The sequence below is a fragment of the Lolium perenne genome, chromosome 6 (genome assembly GCF_019359855.2).
Source record: "Lolium perenne isolate Kyuss_39 chromosome 6, Kyuss_2.0, whole genome shotgun sequence".
Lineage (NCBI taxonomy): Eukaryota > Viridiplantae > Streptophyta > Magnoliopsida > Poales > Poaceae > Lolium > Lolium perenne.
Window position 1 is genome coordinate 136,886,404 of NC_067249.2, and position 21,491 is coordinate 136,907,894.

General features: G+C 42.0%; 1 protein-coding gene across 1 annotated transcript; it reads left to right on the forward strand.

Annotated features, from left to right (window-relative positions):
- The first annotated feature begins 449 nt into the window (after nucleotides 1–449).
- Nucleotides 450–16,327, forward strand: LOC127334412 (uncharacterized). The gene is made up of 13 exons (XM_051360860.2): nucleotides 450–1,750; nucleotides 1,829–2,636; nucleotides 2,826–3,321; nucleotides 4,120–4,271; nucleotides 4,364–7,714; nucleotides 7,832–8,044; nucleotides 8,520–8,723; nucleotides 8,810–9,013; nucleotides 11,381–11,536; nucleotides 14,281–14,631; nucleotides 14,977–15,364; nucleotides 15,538–15,619; nucleotides 15,708–16,327. The coding sequence occupies exons 1-13, from the start codon at nucleotides 603–605 to the stop codon at nucleotides 15,997–15,999; spliced, it is 7,845 nt and encodes a 2,614-aa protein (XP_051216820.1). The 5' UTR covers nucleotides 450–602; the 3' UTR covers nucleotides 16,000–16,327.
- Nucleotides 16,328–21,491: the final 5,164 nt, after the last annotated feature.

Genomic DNA, 21,491 nt, shown 5'->3' on the forward strand with positions numbered 1-21,491 from the left:
ATATAATGAGATTTTGGTATAATTTGAAACTACATTTTAAAACGAATCTCGGGATACTAAATTAGTGTCATAAATGCTACTACTTTTCCCTATATATTTGGTCAAAGTTTGAAAATTTTGACCAAACACAAAACCTAGATGTACACTTATTTGTGGACGGAGGGAGTACATCCTGTGGCATGACCACACGAGTTTTGCCGGAGCAGAACCCCTACATTCGTACCTAAACTTTTCAACGTATGAATTTAGGAGATTTGTTTCGGTGAAATCCACAAACGGTTCGCAAAGAACTTTTGCTGTGCCGAATTTACGGGTTTCGCTAGAGATGCTCTTAACGGATATGCTGTTCCTTCTGATACCATATAAACTCATCGAATCTCCGCTGTCCGTTTACCCAACGAACGATCTGAACCGTCAAAATCGATCAGCTCCGCGCAGCCGCCAGAGTTTTCCCCTCCACCGTCAAGCGGCTCTAAAATCTCTCTTAAGCCCGCGGTGCCCTAGAGCCGCCGCCGTGCCATTAGCCCCCCTCACACGCGCGCGCCGCCGTCGCCGTCGCATCCTCCCTCTACCGCGTCCCCGAGGTTCCCACCCCGTTCGCGATGGAGGAGGTGGTGGAGCCGAAACGAGAGCAAAATTTGGTGAGGGTGGGGATGGAGACCTGGACTCAGTCGTTCGGTGCATCCCACAAGATCAGGTTAGTCCATATCCTGAAGAATCTCCACACCGCGGAGGTCAAAATCTACTCAGACGCCTCCAGGGAGTTTATCGAGCTACTGGACGGCGAGTCTGGCGGCGAGGTGCTGCGGGAGTACGTGCAGCAGTCGCCGCAGCTCGTCGAGCTTGTGGAGGCATGGCGGCTGCACCGGGAGAAGCCGGGGATGGCGTACATACTCTCGCTCTTTGCCGCTGTCCTGGGCCACCCTGGTGGTAAGTCGCGGCAGCATGCTGTATGCAAGAAGTGCTTGGACGGAGTTGCGAGGACGATACTGGAGGATAAGGAGAAGACGGGGGATGTGTACCTGGAGCTCAAGAGCGGCGAGTTCCGGCGGCAGAATGCTGCATTGGATTTGCTTGCTGCTATTGTCAGGCGTGGTGGTGGGTTGGCCTCCGAAGTCGCTGAGAGCTTTGATTTTAAGATGCCTATTCTGACGCAGCTAGCAGGGATACAGAAGAAGAGAGGGGGCAGAGATGGGAGGAATCAGAAAAAGGGTGCTAATTTCGGGTCGACAAGGCGATCACTTGTTGGGTTTGCTATGTCCTTCCTGGAGGTTGGGAGCCCAAGGCTACTAAGATGGGTCCTTCAACAGAGGGAGCTTTACTCGGGGGTGCTGCGCGGGATTGGAGAAGACGATGCCGAGACTGTCGTGTATGTCCTCTCAACATTGCGGGATAATGTTCTGGTAGAGGAGTCACTTCTCCCACCAGGGCTCCGGAGTGTCCTTTTTGGGAGTGCCACACTGGAGCAGCTGAGCCTGATATCGGGGAATTTGGATGCAGGGGAGGCAGCTGAACTTGCGCATCATGTGCTGGTCATGGTCTGCACTGATCCAAAAAATGGATTGATGCCATCCTCACACTTGAGAGGTAACGAGAAACGTTTGCTGGATCTCATGAAGAAGTTGAAAGCCACTGAGGTGATTCACCACAAGAATTTATTGCTGGCTATTGTGAGTAAGAGGCTTTCTCTTTGTTCGGCATACATGAATGAGTTCCCCTACAATATTGAACCACGGTCATCCCCCTCATGGTTAGTTATCTGAGCATCCTTATATAATTATTCTCTGGACTGCGCTGCACTTTTGCCTTTCTAATTATTGTTTTGCAGGTTTGCTGCCATCTCCCTAGCAGCGGATGTAATATCTTCAGCGAAATCTGATAGCATATTTCATAGTCTCCTGTCACATGATATGGTATCTGTCGATGATGAACAAGTGCAAGTACTTTTGAAGTGCATCGTGCCCCATGTGTGCTCTCGGTCAGTGATAAATAGGGGATTGCTGCATTCTGATGATCTTGTAAAGCATGGTTCTCTGAGGCTTGTTTCCGAGTCACTGAACCTATTGTGGCATGTTACTGAAGCAATCCGTGGTATGGTATCAAGCGTGAGATTGACATCAGAATCCGCTGGCTCAACAAAAGGAAAAGTCAGAATGAATGGTTTCCCAGGATTAAGCTGTTCCACTCCAACAGATGCATCCGTGGCAGGTCAGGTTCACCAGGCAGACGAAACGCGTGTCAAGAGGTGGATATCTCTGAGAGAATACATTCAAGATGAAGTGCGTGGAGCTATGCCTGATCCACAGGTCCTTCTCAAGTTACTCTCTTCTGCCAGTCAGAAACGTCAAAATTGTCCTCAGAGTAGACTAAAGAGACACGCCCAGCTTTGCCAGCCTCCTCAAAAGAAACAGAAATGTGATGCTATCGATAATGATGATGATATTATTATAGGCGGAATTGATGTTGAGCAGGCTAAGGATGAATCTGAAGAGCAAGATCAGGACTTGGCAAATGATCATGCTACCACTCTGTGTGAGATATGGGGCTTACATAAGGAAGATCTGGAGTTGAAAGATGCAGAAGTGGTAGACAGTGTTTTTCACTCGAAGCTGCTTGATGTTCTCCGGCTCTATTTGGTATGCGCATACTATATTTTATTACATTTCATCTATACCTTTTAAAATGTTTGTATAAATATCTTATCTATGGCCTCTGTTTTTGTTGTCTGCATCTACTGCATTTAAGGGATGGAGTTTCTTTGCAACTTATAGCCTTAAGATTCTGATCTAATTCTCTGCACTGATTATCGTCAATTTGTCTTTCAGAGGGTAATGCCCAGCTCTTTTGATGGATCATTTGACTTCTTTAGGGTTATACCACCTAACCCTTTGAAATTGTCCAAGGATGAGCAACACTGCTTATTATCTCTATTAATTGAGTATTCAGGGCAATGCGAGGGACGTTGGGACCCAGAGAGAGTTCCGGAATCAATGTACAAGCATTTGCCACCACTGATTGACATCATGTTGCATTCACAAGTTAAGAGCATCCGTGATGAAGCATATATTTTAGTTAAAGCTGCTTTCGCAAGTTCTGGTGCATTTGATCAGAACTTTGCGGAGATTGATGCATGGCTGCTTTTCTTGCCGGGTTATGAAGCCAAATGGTCTGTAGGAGAGAGCCTAGGAGTCGGATTATCTAATAAACTGTCTCACCTTGTGGTCCCTTTCCTTTGCGATGCTATTTCAATCGTCGGGAACAATTTGTACAAATACCAAGAGCACATGCGGAAGTTTATCTCTAAATCAGGCCAGTTTGAAGGTACTATATTTTTTTGAGAGCATGGAGTGAATTCCCCCCTTTTTATAAAATTGGCTTCATGCTTATTAACTTGTATTATCTACCACTAGCTGGTTTGCTTGGTCGCTAGGTTTTATGATCTGATAAGAGTGCGAGATGTAAATGTTCAGTGCTTGTCATGTAGCTATGTTGTACCAAGCACCTTTTTATCATCTGATCATGTTAGTCATCAGATTTACTGAAATCTTTGGCTGCTTGTCTTACAGTTATTTGCTTATATTATACTATGCTGCAGTCAGATATTTTCTTTGCTTGGACTTCTTTACTTCATTTACTATGCTGCAGTCAGATATTTTCTTTGCTCGGACTTCTTTACTTGATTCTGAATTCGTTTCCCGATTATAAATGTGTTGCTTTGTTGCACATGTCCTTTGACTTTTAAGCTGCCTAGTCTTCTTCTGATACCTATCATTTATTCATGTCTTCTCTGCTACTTTCTTTGTTCCAAAATATAAGCCATATAAATTTAGTCAAAAGTTAATGTTTTCTCAGTTTGACCAAGTTTATGGACAAAAATATGAACATCTACAATACCAAATCAATATCAATAGATCCACCATAAAATATATTTTCATGGTGTATTCATTCAGTATTGTAGATGATATTTGTCTCTATATATTTGGTCAAACTTAGTAAGCTTAGACTTTTGACTAAATCTATATGCCTTATATTTTGTATCGGAGGGAGTATTAAATTATTCTCTAATGAGATCTTGTTCATTCATTCATCCATATTCTCACCTTTGTTTGTGGTTTGTAGGGTATTCTCCAGCTTTCAGTCCTCTGATTGTTTGTGTTCTTCAGAAATGCCTTAGGCTACTCGACTTGGAGTCTGGAGGTATGAAATTACATGAGAAGTCCACAATTTCAGTATATGTGTGCAACACAGTTTACCTTATTCTGCAATCCCAGGTATAAGTTATTACATTTATGTTGCTTAATACTCTATTGCCTACTTCCACTAATTGCACAGTCAACTAATTCATCCAATGATGATCAAACAGGTAGATGCTCAGTTATTGCTTGACCTTATTGGGGCCATTCTAAATGAGAGATTTGATAAATTCTCATCAGAAGAAATACAGTCTAGGACTTATTTTGCTGAATGGAGGCCATTGATTAATTTGTTGCATATTTTTAGGGGTATCTCAGACCAACAAAGTACTAGTTTGTTCATGACCGTGGAACATTCTTCTGAACATCATTCAAGCTCTTTGTCCTCTGTATCTAGAAAAGTTGAAGAAATGTTAAGTCAGCACCACACCAATTTGCCAGATGATGTAGCTACAGCATTCTTATTTTCAATCCTGTGTGCACCTCCAGAAGATATTATCCGTAGCTTTCCAGAGCTTCTTGATGTTGTGAAAACACACTTTCCTTCTCATCTGCAATTCTTGTCATCGGTTCTTTATCTGCAACAGGATTATCTTGCTAAAGTTGCTAGTTGTTGTCCAGATATGTTCTTCTGTAGTCTCAGACAGATCGAGGGTAATCTTGATGTTGATCGTGCCAGCACTATTGAGGGAAAATGTCAAAACCACACAATTTCTACAGAATCATCTGCAATGAGTACATTTCTGAATGTGACACCATTCTGTGCGCTCTTACCTTCAGTATTAAGCCTTGCGTTCTCTGCACCAGCTGAAACTGCAGAGGCACGTGCACTGCTACTTGATGCACCTGTACGACTTCTTCGAGCTAAGCTTTCTGAAAGTAAAATCAGTGAGTTGACATTCAATCTGAGAGTCATCTTATTCTGGGGCCATCGCTTGTTGTCGTCATACACTGTGAAGTATTCAAATGTTCTTGAACAACTTTGCCATGTATGCTTCACTCTTGTTGATAGCATATTTGAGTGCATTCGAGTTTTGGCTGCTGATACTGCTGACTCAAACGCTTTGGCAGAATGTTTCCAAGAAATTGTTGAATCTGTTCTCCAGCATCCTGTTATTGTCCTGTCATTTCCCTGCAAAAAAGGAGTAACTGCCCTGTCTTTGCCATGTTCCTTATCCAATTGCCCGGATTTAACAGATATGAGTGTGGAACATGTGGAAGAAGCGTTTACTAGTTATTCAAAGGAAAATCTGCACCTTGTGGATGGTTTTGTTTTGAATCTTCTTAGTAAACTTTATGACCTTTTACTATTGGCTGATAATGATGGTCGATCCCTAGAGTTACTGTTTGCTTCCCCAAAGGTCATGCTTGAAAGAATATTACTGTTGTTCAAGGAGAAATTTCAACTCTCCATGAACAAAGGGAACTTTGGCCTGCTTTTGCCAAATTTCTACATGGTTCGAGCGTTAACAAAATTCATGTCCCCTGTCGGACTTCTGGAACTTGTAAATTGGATGTTCTCAGAGTTAGAAAGTTGTGGTTTGAACTGTTCAGTTGCATTTTCTCCTGCTGCTTTTGTATCTTTATATATTGCCGACATTGCCATGGAATTTCTGTACGGTTTTCTTCAACAAGCTGACCACAGTTCAGAATCCTTTCGCTCATGGGGCTTGGAGATTCAGAATTCTGATATTGCCACCATTCAGCGAGTATATCATGGCATTCTTCATTTTGCTACTAAACTGAATTTTGAATTTGCTGATGTTTGCTTGCTCAAGATGCTGATACGTATTCATAATGCAGAAAGATCTGCAGGGCAGAACACTGAGTATACTGCATTCCATATGATGTTATCTACCATGGCCATCAACACTCCCCTTAGCATTCTTCATCACTGTATGTTTCCCACATCTAAGGTTAAAGCAAAAGCTGTATGGTTGCTTTTGGAAGCAAGTCCTATGCACATGAACTTTTTTGGCCAGATGTTAATGAAAGTTCTAGAAAAAGAAGCTTCTTTGCAAGACATGGATTATGACTCTAGTTCTTCACGAGCGCATGAGCATATACTTCTGTTACCTGCTGCTTTGTCATACATGAAGCATCACAGTGATGGTTATATGCAGTGTGTTGAATTCCTTGAGCCAGTAGCGAACTTTTACTGTGAACTGTTATTGGGTGATGGTGGTTTTCAACGTTGGAAAAGTTTTATTACTACAAGCATTTTTGAGGAAAATTTTAGCGACTTTAGACACGAATCAGTTCAAGGTATGCTGGATTATTTCAGTGACACTCTTTTGGGGAAGTCAGTTACCATGTTGCACTACTATTTGTCTTCAAAAGAAATATCCCGGAAGCAACGGTTGGAAATAGTTACTTCAGTTTGCCCACAATCTTCTGACCTATTAGATTCTGATATCAATGATACTAGTCATGACTCGCACAATGGTATTCTGAAGCTTACTAATGAATTGCTTGCAAAGATATCATTTGTTAGGTTGTTGCTATCTCCTCCCAGAAGATTGTTGGCCAATGAGACAGACTCAGACAGAGAGTCAAAGAGAGTGAACAATGCTAAGCTGAATTTCATAAGCATGTTGGTCAGAACTTTGGATAAAATACTCAGGAAATTTCCCCGGTGTGATGGCTTATCCCACTCTGATAAGCAACCAAGGGTCATCTGTTGTTTGGAATATACAATTCTCAAGCATATTGTCGAACTGTCTTCAGAGATTCAAACTCATCTGAACCAATTGAACTCAATACCTTTCCTTAACCAACTCATCAAATCATCTCTCTTGCATAGATTCAATGATCATATCACACTAAAAGCAATTCGATGTGTTCTTATTATATTATCAGAAGGGAAGTTTGCTGCTGATGAAATTCTTGAGCTCATACTGGGCCACTCCCATTTTCTGTCATCAATAACCTACAGTGTAGTTTCTGAATATCAATCTGCATTTAGTGCTACAGGGAGCCTTCTACAGCCAGCACCAAGCATTTTAAGATCAGTCGATTCTCCTCCCACTCAAGAAAACAAGTTCCAAATTTGCGTTGCAGAAAAGAGAAAAATTGAAATCATCAGATTACTCAGGGTACTGTATGATATTAAGACCAGGCAGCAGAATAATAGCCTATTGAACGAATCAAGAGAGCTGTGTTTCTTGCTTTTATCTGTTTATGGTGCAACTCTTAGTGAAACAGATTTGGAGATACTTCATCTTATGAATGAGATAGAGTCATATGAGTGCAAAACCATTGCTGAAGTGGATCATCTATGGGGGACTGCAGCTGTTAAATATAGAGAAGAATTGAAACTAGATTATTCAACATCAGAAATCCATAAAACAGAGAATACTGAAAGTAATGGTAGGCGAAGAGCGCTATTTCGGGAGAACATGCCCATTGATTCTAAGCTCTGTGTCACGACAGTCTTACAATTTTGCTACAAAAGATCTTCAAGGACTTCTGTCTTCTCACTGGAACAGCTTCGCCAGGACAACTTTTGTGATATTTTGAAGGTAATTTGTCAATTAGAGTTTTGGCTTAATTATCGTTCTTTTCGCAGTTGCACTCGTTTTGTCTACCGACTCACATGTTACCTCATGTTCCTAAACCACTCTGATATTGATTGACAGACAACACCTCGAAGTGTCAACATGGTTCAGATTTATGATCCCATGTTCATCTTGCGCTTCTCAATTCATGCTCTTTTCATGGGTTACATCGAGCCTGCTGAATTTTCCCGAGTTGGGCTGCTTGCTATTACGTTTGTTAGCATATCATCTCCTGATGAAGAATTGAGGAAGCTGGGTTATGAATCCCTAGGAATATTCAAAAAATCACTTGAGGTAATGCTCTACTAGTTTCTAAATATGATATTCTGTCAGTTGACTTGTTTATTGATTGTAATCATCTCATCAGTTATTACCTTGCTCCCCCAACAATTTTCTGCTCTTATGTTTTATTTGCGTATGTACCAGCTGACCTGAACATCAATACAGTTTTGGGTTAGTGTTCTAGAACATGCACAACATAAATTAACATTGTTATGCTGTTTCTTCTGTAAGCACAATATGTTCTTGCATCAGTCTATCCATGCTCCAGCTTATTTTTACATTTTCTTGGTGTTTGGTGATGATGTTATGCTCATGACATGACTTTTTTTTTATTTAATTTGAACTGCTCTGAAAAGAACATTCTTATCAACATTCCTGGAGCAGTTTGATGCCCAGTACATCTGAGTACGGAATACATCTTGTGTCAGTATTTCTTTTTTGAGAAGTACATTTTATATTATGTTGTACACTTGTGATATATGTGCAGGCTTCTCAGAAAAGCAAGGAAAAGTGGCACCTCCAGCTTCTTTTGACATATCTACAGAATGGGATATTTGAACCATGGCAGAGGATACCTTCCATCATTGCTATTTTTGCTGCAGAAGCGTCTTTGACACTGCTGGATAGCTCACATACTCAATTCAATACCATAAGCAAATTTTTGATGAATTCAGCCTCTGTCAATTTGCAGGTGGGTTGTTTTTATTGCCATGTAAACTATCCTGAGCTATGAATTTGGTGGTATTGTGTTTATCTATATAACCTTTTTTGTTGCAGAGCATTCCATTATTCCCAACATTATTGAAGAGTAGCTCTGTGAATTTCAAAGCTGATCGGCTGTGGATACTTCAGTTATTATATGCCGGGTCAAATCTAGCTGATGATGCTACTATATGCAAGAGAGGAAGTGTCTTGGAGCTTTTTCTTGCCTTTTGTTCTTCGGCTGTTTCAGATTCTGAATCAAAGCGTTTAATCCTTCAGGTAAGACTAAATTTCTCATTAGCATATGTATTTGAATATAGGATGTGCATGATGATGCATTGAAGGAATAGTGCACTGTGCAGCGTTCTGTCAGCAGTACAAGAACCCTTTAATATGCTTATTACTAATTACAATCTTGGTTACATTTGTTTTTGTATAATAGCTGAATGTCAACGTGTTGCTACAGAAATAATAAATATAAATTTAATCATGTTGCATATCAGTCTCCATACTAATATGTATCCACAAAAATGACATGGAGTTAGTAGGAAAAAAGCAACCTATAAATAGTCGAATACTCGAATAGCATCCAATCTGGCCACCATTGCCATGTAGGAGGAACTCCAGGGGCATGTCTATCCACATAGATTCGTTCTCACCAGGCTCTTGCACCGGAAGTTCTCTGCCGCTCTGGGGAGGACCACATGACTCTTCATATCATGCACATAACACATTGCGAAAATGAGCAGTTCAAACCTACTACCTCCGTTTCAAGGAATAAGGCGCCCTCGTTTTACGTGCTTTTTGTTTGACCAAGAATTACTTCAAATAGATAAACATTGTTTATATGAAATTAGTGTCATTAAAAGTGTTTTTCAATACGAATCCAACGATACTAATTACATATAATATAATAAAGATTTTGCTGCTCAATTTTTATGGTCAAAGTTTGTCTTGAAATACGCGTGCGCCTTATTCCTTGAAACGGAGGTAGTATGAGGAAAAACATGACCACAACCCCGAAAAGGTAGAAGACAACATGGAAGGCGGCTTGCTCACGTGCGTAAGCGTCCTCGCTTACTGCGGACCAAAAGAAGTGCATCTGATGTGTGACCATTAAAATCCCTAGGAGGAAGATCTAGCTCAACCCTGACTAAACGTGTCCCAACTCCCAACCTCTGTGTGGTAAGCTGCACTGGGTAAGCGACAACTTCCGGTAAAAGCTACAAATGAAGCCTCAATAACGAATATGAGAATGTTCTTTCCACTAAAAAGGCGCTAGTAGATTCCTAATGTGATTTCTAGACCCCCAAGCACCCAAAAACACTTATTAGTATAGATCCAAGAAAAGTAGACACAAAGATGGAGGCGCACTCAAAGGTGCTTACGGAATTAACACGTGCAGAGCAGCGAATACTTACATTGACCACGAAGCCGTGCAATGGATGCAGTTGGCAAGAGCGGCGTCGTAGGCAAACCTTCATGGCAGAGGATGTAAAAACAGAGGGCACCAAACATAAGGGAGCGAAACACCTATCAGGCCAAAGAAACGGATGCAAGAACAAAGGATACCAAACAAAAGGCAGAGCAGAATTGAACCACAGAAACCCTGAGGAGGCCGGTTTAACTGAGAAAGAAAGGGGAGCACATAGGAGGAAAAATGAAGCGAACACAGAGCAAGCTTGTGTTGGGGAAGGCTCTGAGTGCTGCGAGGCTTGTGAGGAGGCGATGGTAGGGGGTGGGGGTGGAGAGGGAGCGTCTCAGCGCTGCGAGGCTTCTGTGGAAGTGATGCTAGGAGGGATGAAGCAGTTGGCAGAACGCCGCGCAACCGTGGTAAACAATGCCCATGTCCGTATGGCGGGTTGGCGGAGAGCCGGTTTCGCGCTGTCCTGGGCCCCCACGATGTGACCGGAGGATGGGGATACGTCGGTGGCAGGGAGAGCCGACCTTGCGTGGGGGCTAGGCCCCACGAGGCGACCACACGTGGAGTGGAGAGGAGGCGCCCACGCGCGTCAGGCGTGCAACTCCCAGCCGTTGGGTGGCTCTGATCACAAGGCGTGTCCTCTCGCGGTTGGCATCAGACGGCGGGGGGTTTTCGCGGCTACGTGGATAGCATGATTATTTGAACATCTTATATAATCCAGTGAGGAGATATGACAAATTTTGTGAACTTCAAAACAGAATGGTGAAAAATCATGATGATTTGGCTTCACTGTTTGAAAGTTGCCATCAGCAACTCCAGTGTTCATAGGGGTAAAGCTAAAGATGCCAATAGCTGAAGCATAGTCCGAAATACAAAACTTAAGCGTGTAGAGATGTATGATAATTAATAAGTAGAGTTGAAGGATAGTCTGATGCACACAACTTAAGCTTTGATTCATCATTCTTTACCACACTTAACGTTAAGCAACATTTCATGCATATTCTGTACTGCAATTTGATTCTATCCTACCCATTGTGGCATGTATGAATCTAATGAATCCAAATCTCGATTCACAATTCTTTACCACACTTAACATTTAGCAACATTTCATGCATATTCTGTACTCCTGTTTCATTCGATCCTACCCATTTTGGCATGTATGAATCTGATAAATCAGAATCATTCAAATATTATCTTGTTTAAACGCTCCCTTTGCATTGTAGGTGCTAACGAAGTGTGTGAAGCTGCCTGTTCTAGCTCAGCATTTAGTAAAAGATTGTGGCCTTCTTTCGTGGATATCCTCTGTGATTTCATCTCATGACGAAACACTGGGCAGTGTTAGCAACTCCAGTTCCAGAATATTTGGGTTAGCATTGGAGGTAAGTCACTATTTAAAACTATCTCAACTATGTGCATATACCTTTCTTAGAAGCAACAATGGAGTATACATCTTCTAATCTTGAATTCTTGATTGTACAAGTATATCAGGAGAGGTATGTTGGTGAACATGCGGTTCATGTTAGTTAACTACTCCCTCCGATCCATAATAAGTGTTGTGGTTTTAGTTCAAATTTGAACTAAAACCACGGCACTTGTTATGGATCAGGAGGGAGTATATCTTTTCTTGCACCCATTGTTTGGTGCTACTTTATAATTAAATATGACTCATAGATCTGTTACCAGACACTGTTATTTGTTACCTTTAGCTCCATCAAAAGAACTTAATAATGCCCAGTACAGTTATGATTCCAGTGCTATTTGCTGGAACAGGTCAGTGAATACAATAGTATTTCTCAGAGTATGAGGAAGATAAAAGCCCGACAACCCCCAAACTGATATGCGTGCGTCTCATTCTCATCTCCACCAACATGGGCCCTGGCATCTGTGCCCTCCCTCCCCCCATCCTGAGTTGGCGCCTGGGAACCAGATGAAGACTTGTAGGAAGCAGCCTTGAACTGCATGGGCGAAATAGGAGGTGAGGCAATTGATGCTCAAGGTCCTCTGCCAAGGGTGACTGCGGGAGCCCTAGAGGCCAAACAAATTAGGGTGGTGCCTAATTTGTCGAGTCCGTTAGTTGAATAGATTTCCCAGGAGATCAAGCAATCAATAAGTTTAGATGCCTAATCCCTAACCCCCAGAACCCTCTGCTTAATCGTGTGGTGCAATGGTGCCACCACTCACCAGCTGGCCAGCGCACACCTGTCGTCCTGCAATCTAATACGTGGGAGTCGACGGCTATGTGAGGGTGTCTGGGGATGCCGATCTTTCCTTGCTGTGTGCGGAGGGCTGCAAGGATGGCTGTGGATGGATTAGGGCAAATTGTTAGGGCTGAGGCTTGGGGAGAAACAGTTGAGTAGAAGTATAAGGTCAAATAAATCTTAGATATGGTCCCACATTGTAGTGTGAGAATGCAGAGGGACTGACATTTAATCCACCTCTTGAAATAGTTCTATTTTAGTGGCTGCAATGTGTTCCAGCAGATGATCTCAGATTTATAATGGTACTGGGCATATGATGTTTCCTTAGATCAAATATTTTCAAATTAATCTTGCTAGGACATCATGGTATAAGAGTGGAACAAATGGCTGAGTTTGATGTTCAACCCTAAACTCCAAAACCGGTCAGAACTTAGAAGACACTGACTCTCAAATTGCTCACATAGTATTGGTACAAATATATGATGATAGCCAGATGTTCACCAACACGCTTGAACTACTAAGGGCATCTCCAACGGCGCGACGCAAACAATCGCTGAGCGACCGTTTTCGTCCGCCGTGACCGGAAATGCGTCTGGCACCACCTCCAGCGGGGCGATGCAAAGTGATCGGGCTGTCCGCGGAGACGCAAACCTGGCCCAAATATGCGCCCGGGATGCGTCGCGGACGCGGAAAGTGTCCGCTCGCGTCTGGCGGACGTTTTGTACTGGCCAGTACTGGCACCGAGGCGTCGCTTCGGCAGTCTGCGGCCGCGTAAATGGCGATGCCTCGTGTGGCGCGCGGCCGTTGCCTACCTCTGCGCACGAAGTAATGGCGTTGCCACGCGTGCCGCGGCCGTCGCCCTGCCTCTGATCTATATAAACAGGGGCGCCAACATCTCATCTCCTCCCCACAAAAAACCCTAGCCGCCGCACAACCTCCACCGTAGCGCCGCTGCCGCTCAGACTCCGCCGCCGCCACCATGAGCAACGCCGACCGCGCCTCCACCTCCACCTACACCTCCCACTCCACCTCCCCCGGCCTCGAGCTCCGATGAGGAGTTCGACTCCGACGACAACACGGGCGACCTCCTCGATCCGGTCAAGGACGCCAAGGCCTTGGCACTCGCGGAGAAGGAAGCAGAGGAGGAGCTCGCGGGCCACGCGGCGTTGGACGCCGAGCTGGAACAGCGCAGGCTGGCGGCCGCCGCAGCCGCGGAGGACTCCCACTCTGACATATCATGGTCTTCCGATGACCCTGATGCGCCTACCCCGGAGGAGAGGGCGGCGGAGCAGAGAGCTATAGTCGAGTCCTTTGAGACGCTCAAGGACGCGCCGCCAACGCGAGGCTGCAGCAGTGCTTGCAAGAGGACGCGGCGGCGCACCGAGCCATAGCAGCCGCACGGGAGGCGGTGGAGAAGCAGGCGATGGAGCGACGCAACGACGGGGCCGGCCCGTCCGGAAGCAAGTAGTCTAGGCTTCTAGATCTACATTGTATAGTTTTTATGCATTTAAATGTACTACTTTTTATATTTTTAAATGCGTTGCAAATCTAAAAATGGGTCGCCCCAGTGGGAGCACACCCAGACGCAAACGGACGCGCGGACAAAATATGTCCACGGGGCGACGCAAATGGACGCTCGCGACCACTTTTGGGCGTCCGAAATGCGTCGCCCCGTTGGAGATGCCCTAAGAATTACTTTGTTAGGTATGACACTTCCTGTATACTATTTTTTACATGGGCTTAATTTGCTCAAAATACATTCATACATGAATGGCCAGCTTTGGCACAAGGTTTTGTTGTTTATTGTTTATTGGCTTGGAGACCTAAACAACTGACATTCTGTTCATGAGTTTTTCTTGATATGCTTTGATTTTATGGTATTGTGAAAGCTATGCTCTAATTGTCCTTTTGTGTGCTTTGTTCAGGTACTCAATACTTTGATATTATCAAGATTCGTTACAGAATGGCTTCAAGAAACAGCACTTGAGCAACTCTCGGAAATATCTAAATACCTGTATCTGCTAGTTGAAGAGGGCAAACTTTTTAAAGGGAATATTCCTATTTTAACTTCAATGCTAAATGTGATTGCATCAACAATGAGGTTGTCTATGAAAAGGAAGATATACCAACCACATTTTACCCTGTCCCTCCACGGCATATTTAAGTTGTGCCAAGCTATTGATTGCCATTCAAGAAGCACCGAACTTAAGCTTACGATGGAACTTGGTACTGATGTCGTTCTTATGAATGGCCCTCTCCCAATTTTGTCTGAGAAGGTACTTATTTGTTCTTTGCCTTCATCCAATGAACCTTTAACATTATTGCTTTAGTATCGTGATAGGAATCTAAATCTCAGTGACTAAAATTGTTGTTTGGGTATATGATCAGTATCTAATTCTTCATGATCACCTTTTTTTTGTTGATTCATTAGGACTTGAATTGATTTTGTTGTAATATTTTATGTTCATACTATGTTAAAGTTTACTGCCAAGTAGTCATATGTAGCACCATAAAATGAGGTTAACCTCCTACTTATGCCTACAAAGGACACCATATTTTTCTTGTCAAGTATCGTATGCAATGGGATATTTCTTAATTCCGCATTTGTCTGGCAATGACAGGATAAGTCAAGAACCGTGATGGTTGTTTCATGGGTAACTTCTAACATCTTCTGGTTCAGTAACAAGAAATCTGTATTGGAAATGCCATGGGAAGAGCCGATAAAAAACGAGTGTCTACTTTCAAAGATATTGCGTTGGTTAGTAGCTTCCGTAATACTTGGTAGAATCTCCTGCATCTCTCCTGAAAACAGCAATTGTCCTGGAACTCTTCAGACTTTCTTGAACCGCACATATGAAAGGGTTGAAATGGTGGACAGTCACGTTGCAAATGAGAGACTAGCTGTCATTATACTTTACCTTCAAGACCGTGTCAAAAGAAACAGTGACACTTTGCCATCGGTTGTGACGGCTCTTTGCTTGTTGCTCCTTGACAGATGCAGTAAACAAGGTAAACTTTGAATTATTGCATTCTGTTGCAATAATATCTATATATCTCTAAATTATTTGCTGGGTTAGTTAGGATATATCATTGTGATACAGAGTGCTGTATTCTCTTGTCATGTTATTGCTGGAACAGTGACGCCTCCACTTATTTACTATCATAAGCATTTTTTGATGCAGATCTGGTTGATAGTCGTGGACAAATTGAAAGGCTTTGCTCGAAGATACATTGTCCTGCTGAATCTAATCCTGCATGGAGATGGTGTGTGAACAATTCTTATTTGTGTATGCTATTGTTATGACCGCATTTGTTCAGCGTGCATACTCTAATAGTGTTCTTCCTATCTCAGGCACTATTATCAACCTTGGAGGGATCCTGCTTTGCAGCACACTGCAATAGAGCGCATGGAAGTAGAGCAGGCCTGCCGAAGCCTCTTGATTATATTTTCTAATACCTTCAGCGCAGGGTTGCCGGCAGGTGTTCCAGTTCTGTCACTTGGTGACGTTGAGAAGTCTGGCCTGTTCCAGTGGGAAAGAGACTTCATGGTTAAGCAACCTTACATTGAAGCTAGAACTGATCTGTACTTGACCAGGAGTACGGGGCAATCAACTGACCAGCCTACTCGAAAGAGTTTTTGTTAGGAAGGTTTTGGAGTGGTTAGCTGTTTGCATGAGAGACACAGTTGTGGTAATATATCAATTCCAGGCCTCTTCTGTTGGACCACAGAGATGGCATCCCGTAACGAGTGCTTTCAGACGATGTGTTATAAGCACAAATGACTAATGGCTGGAAAGATTAGCAACTCACGTGGGCGGGTATAAGAATCTGCAGATAATCCATTATTAACGTGTATAATGTCTCATCGTTCATGTTTTCAAGAACGATGGTTGATACTCGGTTGAATCATATACTACTATGTTGATAATGCCTCACTTTTCTGGGCGATCTGCATGAAACTGTTTAGCCGCACTGGGTTCACTGTCAGTTGATCCGTCTATCTTGTACAATGTCAATGAAATAAGACCAGTCTCATACGAAGCTGGAACTAAACAATGAATCATCTAAAATAACTTAGCTCATAAAGATGCACATTATTTTCATGTCAACTTATAAAGTGTTATACCATATAAAAATTAGCTAACCCATTTTTTAATGTGGACCAATTTTCTAACACATACTACACGCATATTAATAATGTCAAATTGTACATGTTCTCACGTATCCAGCTTAGTCTAACTGGTCCTAAAATATTCTAAAAATTAAATATTCTAACAGCCTGGGGGAAACCTTGGAGGAGGCAGTGCCATGGCATCTCCGGCCGTCGACTGCAGGTCGGGGGTACCGCACCACAAGGGAGGGCGAGGATGACATAGCAAGGGAGACAGTTAGGCAGGAGTGATACGTTGGAGACAATAGGCAGATTGTAGTTCTAATAGAATATCCTGTTTTTTTTTTGAACCTTGAAACTGTGGGGAAAAAACCCCACAGTGATTTATTAAAACCAAGTCAGAGAATATACAAAAAGATGACAAAGGGGTTAGGCCTAACTGTACAAAAACTAAAAAAGAAGTGCAAAGCTAAATCAGACTGCCTATCCAGGCAACTAACTCTTCCAAATGTTTCCTCTTAATCCTATGCACAAGCATGGATATATCATGCACAAAATCCTTCTTCCACCCTTGAAAAGATGGCCTCTGATACTGAATTTTTTTCTCATTTCGTTGCTTCCATATATTCTAGCAAGCTTTTTTTTTTGAAACAATATATTCTAGCAAGCTAATATCACTACCTCCATGAAAAAAGGCTTAGCAAACTCCACCCTTGCTCTTGTAGCAGCTGTTTGAATATCTTGCCCCTGCAGTCAATCAATCTGCAAATATGTCCAAATCCTCTGACTGAAATTACACTCAAAAAAACAAATGCATTCTGCCCTCATATGCTCTAGAAAAGCACAACTCACAATGAGTATCATCTGTGACCTTCCAATGTCTTCTCTTCAGCATATCCTTAGTGTTCAGACGATCACTAATCAAAAACCATGCAAAAAACTTGTGCTTCATTATGCAAGAAGACTTCCAGATCCATCTATAGAGACCAGTCACTTGAATATGCTCATGTATGTGCTTGTAATACTTAGATGCAGTATATGTGCTTCCCCATACATAGACCCAAGAATCATTTCCCACAGACAAAGGATTGCGTCTCATATTAGAGCTCAACTCTTGCAATTCCTCATAGGCTTGTGAAGACAATGATAAATGGAAAAGCTGGGTAATATCATCTGTTGCATACACCTCCTCAGCAGTAAGCTTATCATCCGGAGCATAAGAAAAAATTCTTGGATACCTTTCATTAAGAGGAGTTGTGGACTTTTCAAATTTGCAACTATCCAGCCAGAACAAAAAAGAGTCTCCTTTACCTGGCAAAACTGTGGCCACCTGCCTGTACTTATCCAAATACTTACACACATCTTTCCACCAAAAAGAACCACAAAGATTCGCAGCTTGAGGAACAGAAGCCTGATAATAAGTTCTCCATATAAGGTTGACCCAGGGGGTATCTGCATTATTATAAAACTTATCCAGAAATTTCAACAACAAAGCCTCATTATGTTTTTGAAAGTTAACAATACCAACCCCTCCTTTATTTTTAGGCTTGCAAATCATTTCCCAAGTTGCCAATGATTTTTTTGGTGTATCAATATTGTCCCTCCAAAGACACTGCCTAAAAATTCTATTCAACTGATTTAATATGCCAGGGGGAATTTGGATGGAACACAAAAAGAATGTAGACATGGAGGACAAAGCAGAGTCCACCAACTGCAATCTAGCACCCTGGGATAAAAAGCTAGAAATACTTGTAAGTTTTATTTCCAATCTGGTGACAATAGGAGTCAAATGTTGTATCTTTGGTCTTGCTGTACACATTAATTGGAACCATGCTAGATTTATGATAATTAACTTTCAAACCAGTAGAGACAGATAATTTGTGCAAAATCTCCTTCAAGGCAAGCACTTGATTCATATCAGCTGGAAGAATGAGCAAAGTACCACTGGATAAGCAGGGTCCCCCACCTCAATAGGCAAGGACAACAAACCTTCTCTAAGAGCATCATTGATCACTAATTGCAATAATTCAGACCCAAGCACATACAAGATTGGTGAAAGAGGACCCCCCTGCCCCACACCTCTCGTACATGAAAATTGTTTTCCTGGAACATCATTCAACAGAATTTTAGAAGTTCCAGAAGAGAGAATATTTTTTACCCACTTGATGGTTTTGCTATCAAAGCCCATATGTAACATCACTTGAATGATTGCCTCATGCTCAATGGTACCAAAAGCTTTAGCAAAATCAAGCTTCATGATCACTAAGGGTTTTTTGGAGGCATGACACTGGTACAGGTACTCAAAAGTCCATGCAACACAATCCTGGATAGTTCTGCTTTTGATAAATCCATATTGATTCTTATGCACACAGGATAAAATTCTCTGTTGAAACTTGTTTGCCACCAGTTTTGTCAAGAATTTGAGACATGCATTTGTAAGAGAGATGGGCCTAAAATCATTTACACTCTCAGGACTATGCACTTTGGGGACAAGAGTAATGAAAGACTCATTAATATTTTGTAGCTAAAATCATGTATAAGCTTACATAAATCTTGCTTTACTATTGGCGAACATATTTTCACGAAAAGACCAGTGAAACCATCTGGCCCTGGTGACTTATCAGGTGGCATTTTCTTAAGAACCAGGTCAGCTTTGTTGTGGTCAACTTTTCAGGAAAAGACCAGTGAAACCATCTAGTCCTATTGCAAAAAAGGCTGAGAAATCTCTTCCAAACCATGCACTCTATTTATTAATCTGGGCAGATCAAACTTCATATCTATACCCTCAGAGTGTCCCATTCTATCTCTGTAACTTGACCACAACAAAGTTGCCATTTCAGCATGATCATTTACAATCCTTCCATCAGATGCTTTGATCATAGAAATTGTGTTTCTTCTATTTCTCTGTGTAGCCATTGCATGAAAGAACTTAGTATTATCCTCCCCAACTTTTACCCATCTAACAGTACATCTCTTCCTCCAATAATTACATTCAATATGCAAGTGTTTCTCCAAGTGCAATTTGATAATTTTCCTGAAATTAAATTCTGTTATAAAGAGAGGCCTCTGCTCTTCAAGACTGTCCAAAATCAGGATGGCTTTATTACAGTTCTGGATTAGAAACTTTAACTGGGACAAATTCATGTGCTAATGTTTCAAAGCATATCTGAGTGACTTAAATTTTGCAGCAATTATAGCATATGTGTACTGTTTGTTAGAACTAACTTTCCAAGCTTGTTTTACATAATCCATGAACCCTGGCTGATCCACCTAAAAGTTCTCAAATCTAAATATAGATGCCTTAGGAATAACAGTGTCAATATTAATTACACATGGTACATGAAGCTGTATTAGCAAGTGGCATGACAGTAGTATTTGGAAAAGAAGAAACCCATTCAGCACTTGTGAAAAACCAGTCAAGTTGCTCCAACAAAGGCTGGGCTTGCATATTTGACCATGTAAACCTCCTGCCTTTTAAAGGTAGTTCAAGCAGACACAAGTGCCCAATAATCTCATTAAAAAGGAACATATCATTCACATCTCCCCCATGCTTGTTTCTATTTTCTTCTGATCTTATGAAATTGAAATCACCAATAAGCAACCAATTACTTCCAACTGGAATTTGAACATTATACGACCAGGTTACAAAATTGTCCCTTAGAGCTCCCTGACAAGGCCCATAGACTGGTACTAAATTCTAGCTCTCATTGTTGTGAACAGAGGTAAATTTTATGACCACATAAAATCTCTGAATTTATACCAGTTCACCAGTAAAAACAGAAGAATTCCAGACTACCAAGATCCCTCCTGATGCACCCACAGAGGGTGAAGAAGCAAAAGTGTCAAAACGTTTGGGACAAAATTTCCTAAGGAATTTATGATCAATATTATCACACTTGGTTTCTTGTACACAAAGCATAGAACATTGAATTTCTTCAATTTAGATCTTAGGACCCTTTGATGATTATCAGAATTAAGGCCCCTGACATTCCAGCATAATATCCTCCATTTTCTCACTTGTGCACTACACATTTATAAGACAATAAAAGTTTTGACTGACAAGCAAAGGAGACCAACTCCACTGCCAATAATACTGAAACTGTCATAGCTTAAGGAGAGCTTTACATAAGACCCACATTGCATCCACTGATATGACAAGTACCAAAAAGGGCACCAGAAGGACACACACTGATCATTTAATACATGGCCAAAAGAACTAGAAACACCAAAAGCAACTCTGCACAGGGAGCAGCAACCCCCCTTGTTCCCCATGTCTTCAACTATCATTAGAAGAGTCCCTGGTACTCTTGCCCTTAGGATTAGCCTTAAGCTTCTCCTCTGTAATCAAGTCAGCATCAATACCAAGTGCAACCCCAACTCTCTGCATTATGTGAATAAGTGTCTCTGGGGGAATCTGCACTTCATTATCATCGGTATGGTGCTGCTGTGACTCTTGGCAGCATCAATATCCTCTTGGTACTCTGTTTGCATCATTGGCTACGTATCAACAAGAGAACAAATACTACTACCTCTTAACAGATGTCCAAGATTTATCTAAATTGAAATGTATCTAGAGTTCTAGACTATGTAATGTCTAGATACATCCAAATTTAAACAAATCTGATATAAATTTAGACTTTTGTTTTCACTTAGAAATGCACGTTCAATGTCTATTTAGCGACAAGTTACCACATGGTAGCTTTAGTCCAATGCGGCGAGGGGCTCATAATTTCAAAGTAAAAAAAAAAAAAAAGCATAGCTGAAGGACTCTTCCTTTATAGATCTCGTCGAGAGAAAAATCAACAATGGAGATAGATATAATGTACAGTATTTATATTGGACGCAAGAAGCAAGCCAAAGTGACCGGCGGACGCCCCTGTCGGTATCCACCATTCCACTGCTCGCGAACATCCTGGCATCTAGAAGCGGCGACGAAAATCACGCACGTAACTCGGCTCAACCACACAACATCATTTCACGTCACGCCAATCGCAACGACAAGAAATGCACCTGGCCAGTACCTAG

Coding starts and splice junctions, on each gene's coding strand:
- LOC127334412 (XM_051360860.2), top strand. CDS start 603: ATGGAGGAGGTGGTGGAGCCGAAACGAGAGCAAAATTTGGTGAGGGTG. Junction 2,637..2,825: donor ATGTTCTCCGGCTCTATTTG/GTATGCGCATAC, acceptor TTTGTCTTTCAG/AGGGTAATGCCCAGCTCTTT. Junction 11,537..14,280: donor TATTTGGGTTAGCATTGGAG/GTAAGTCACTAT, acceptor TGCTTTGTTCAG/GTACTCAATACTTTGATATT.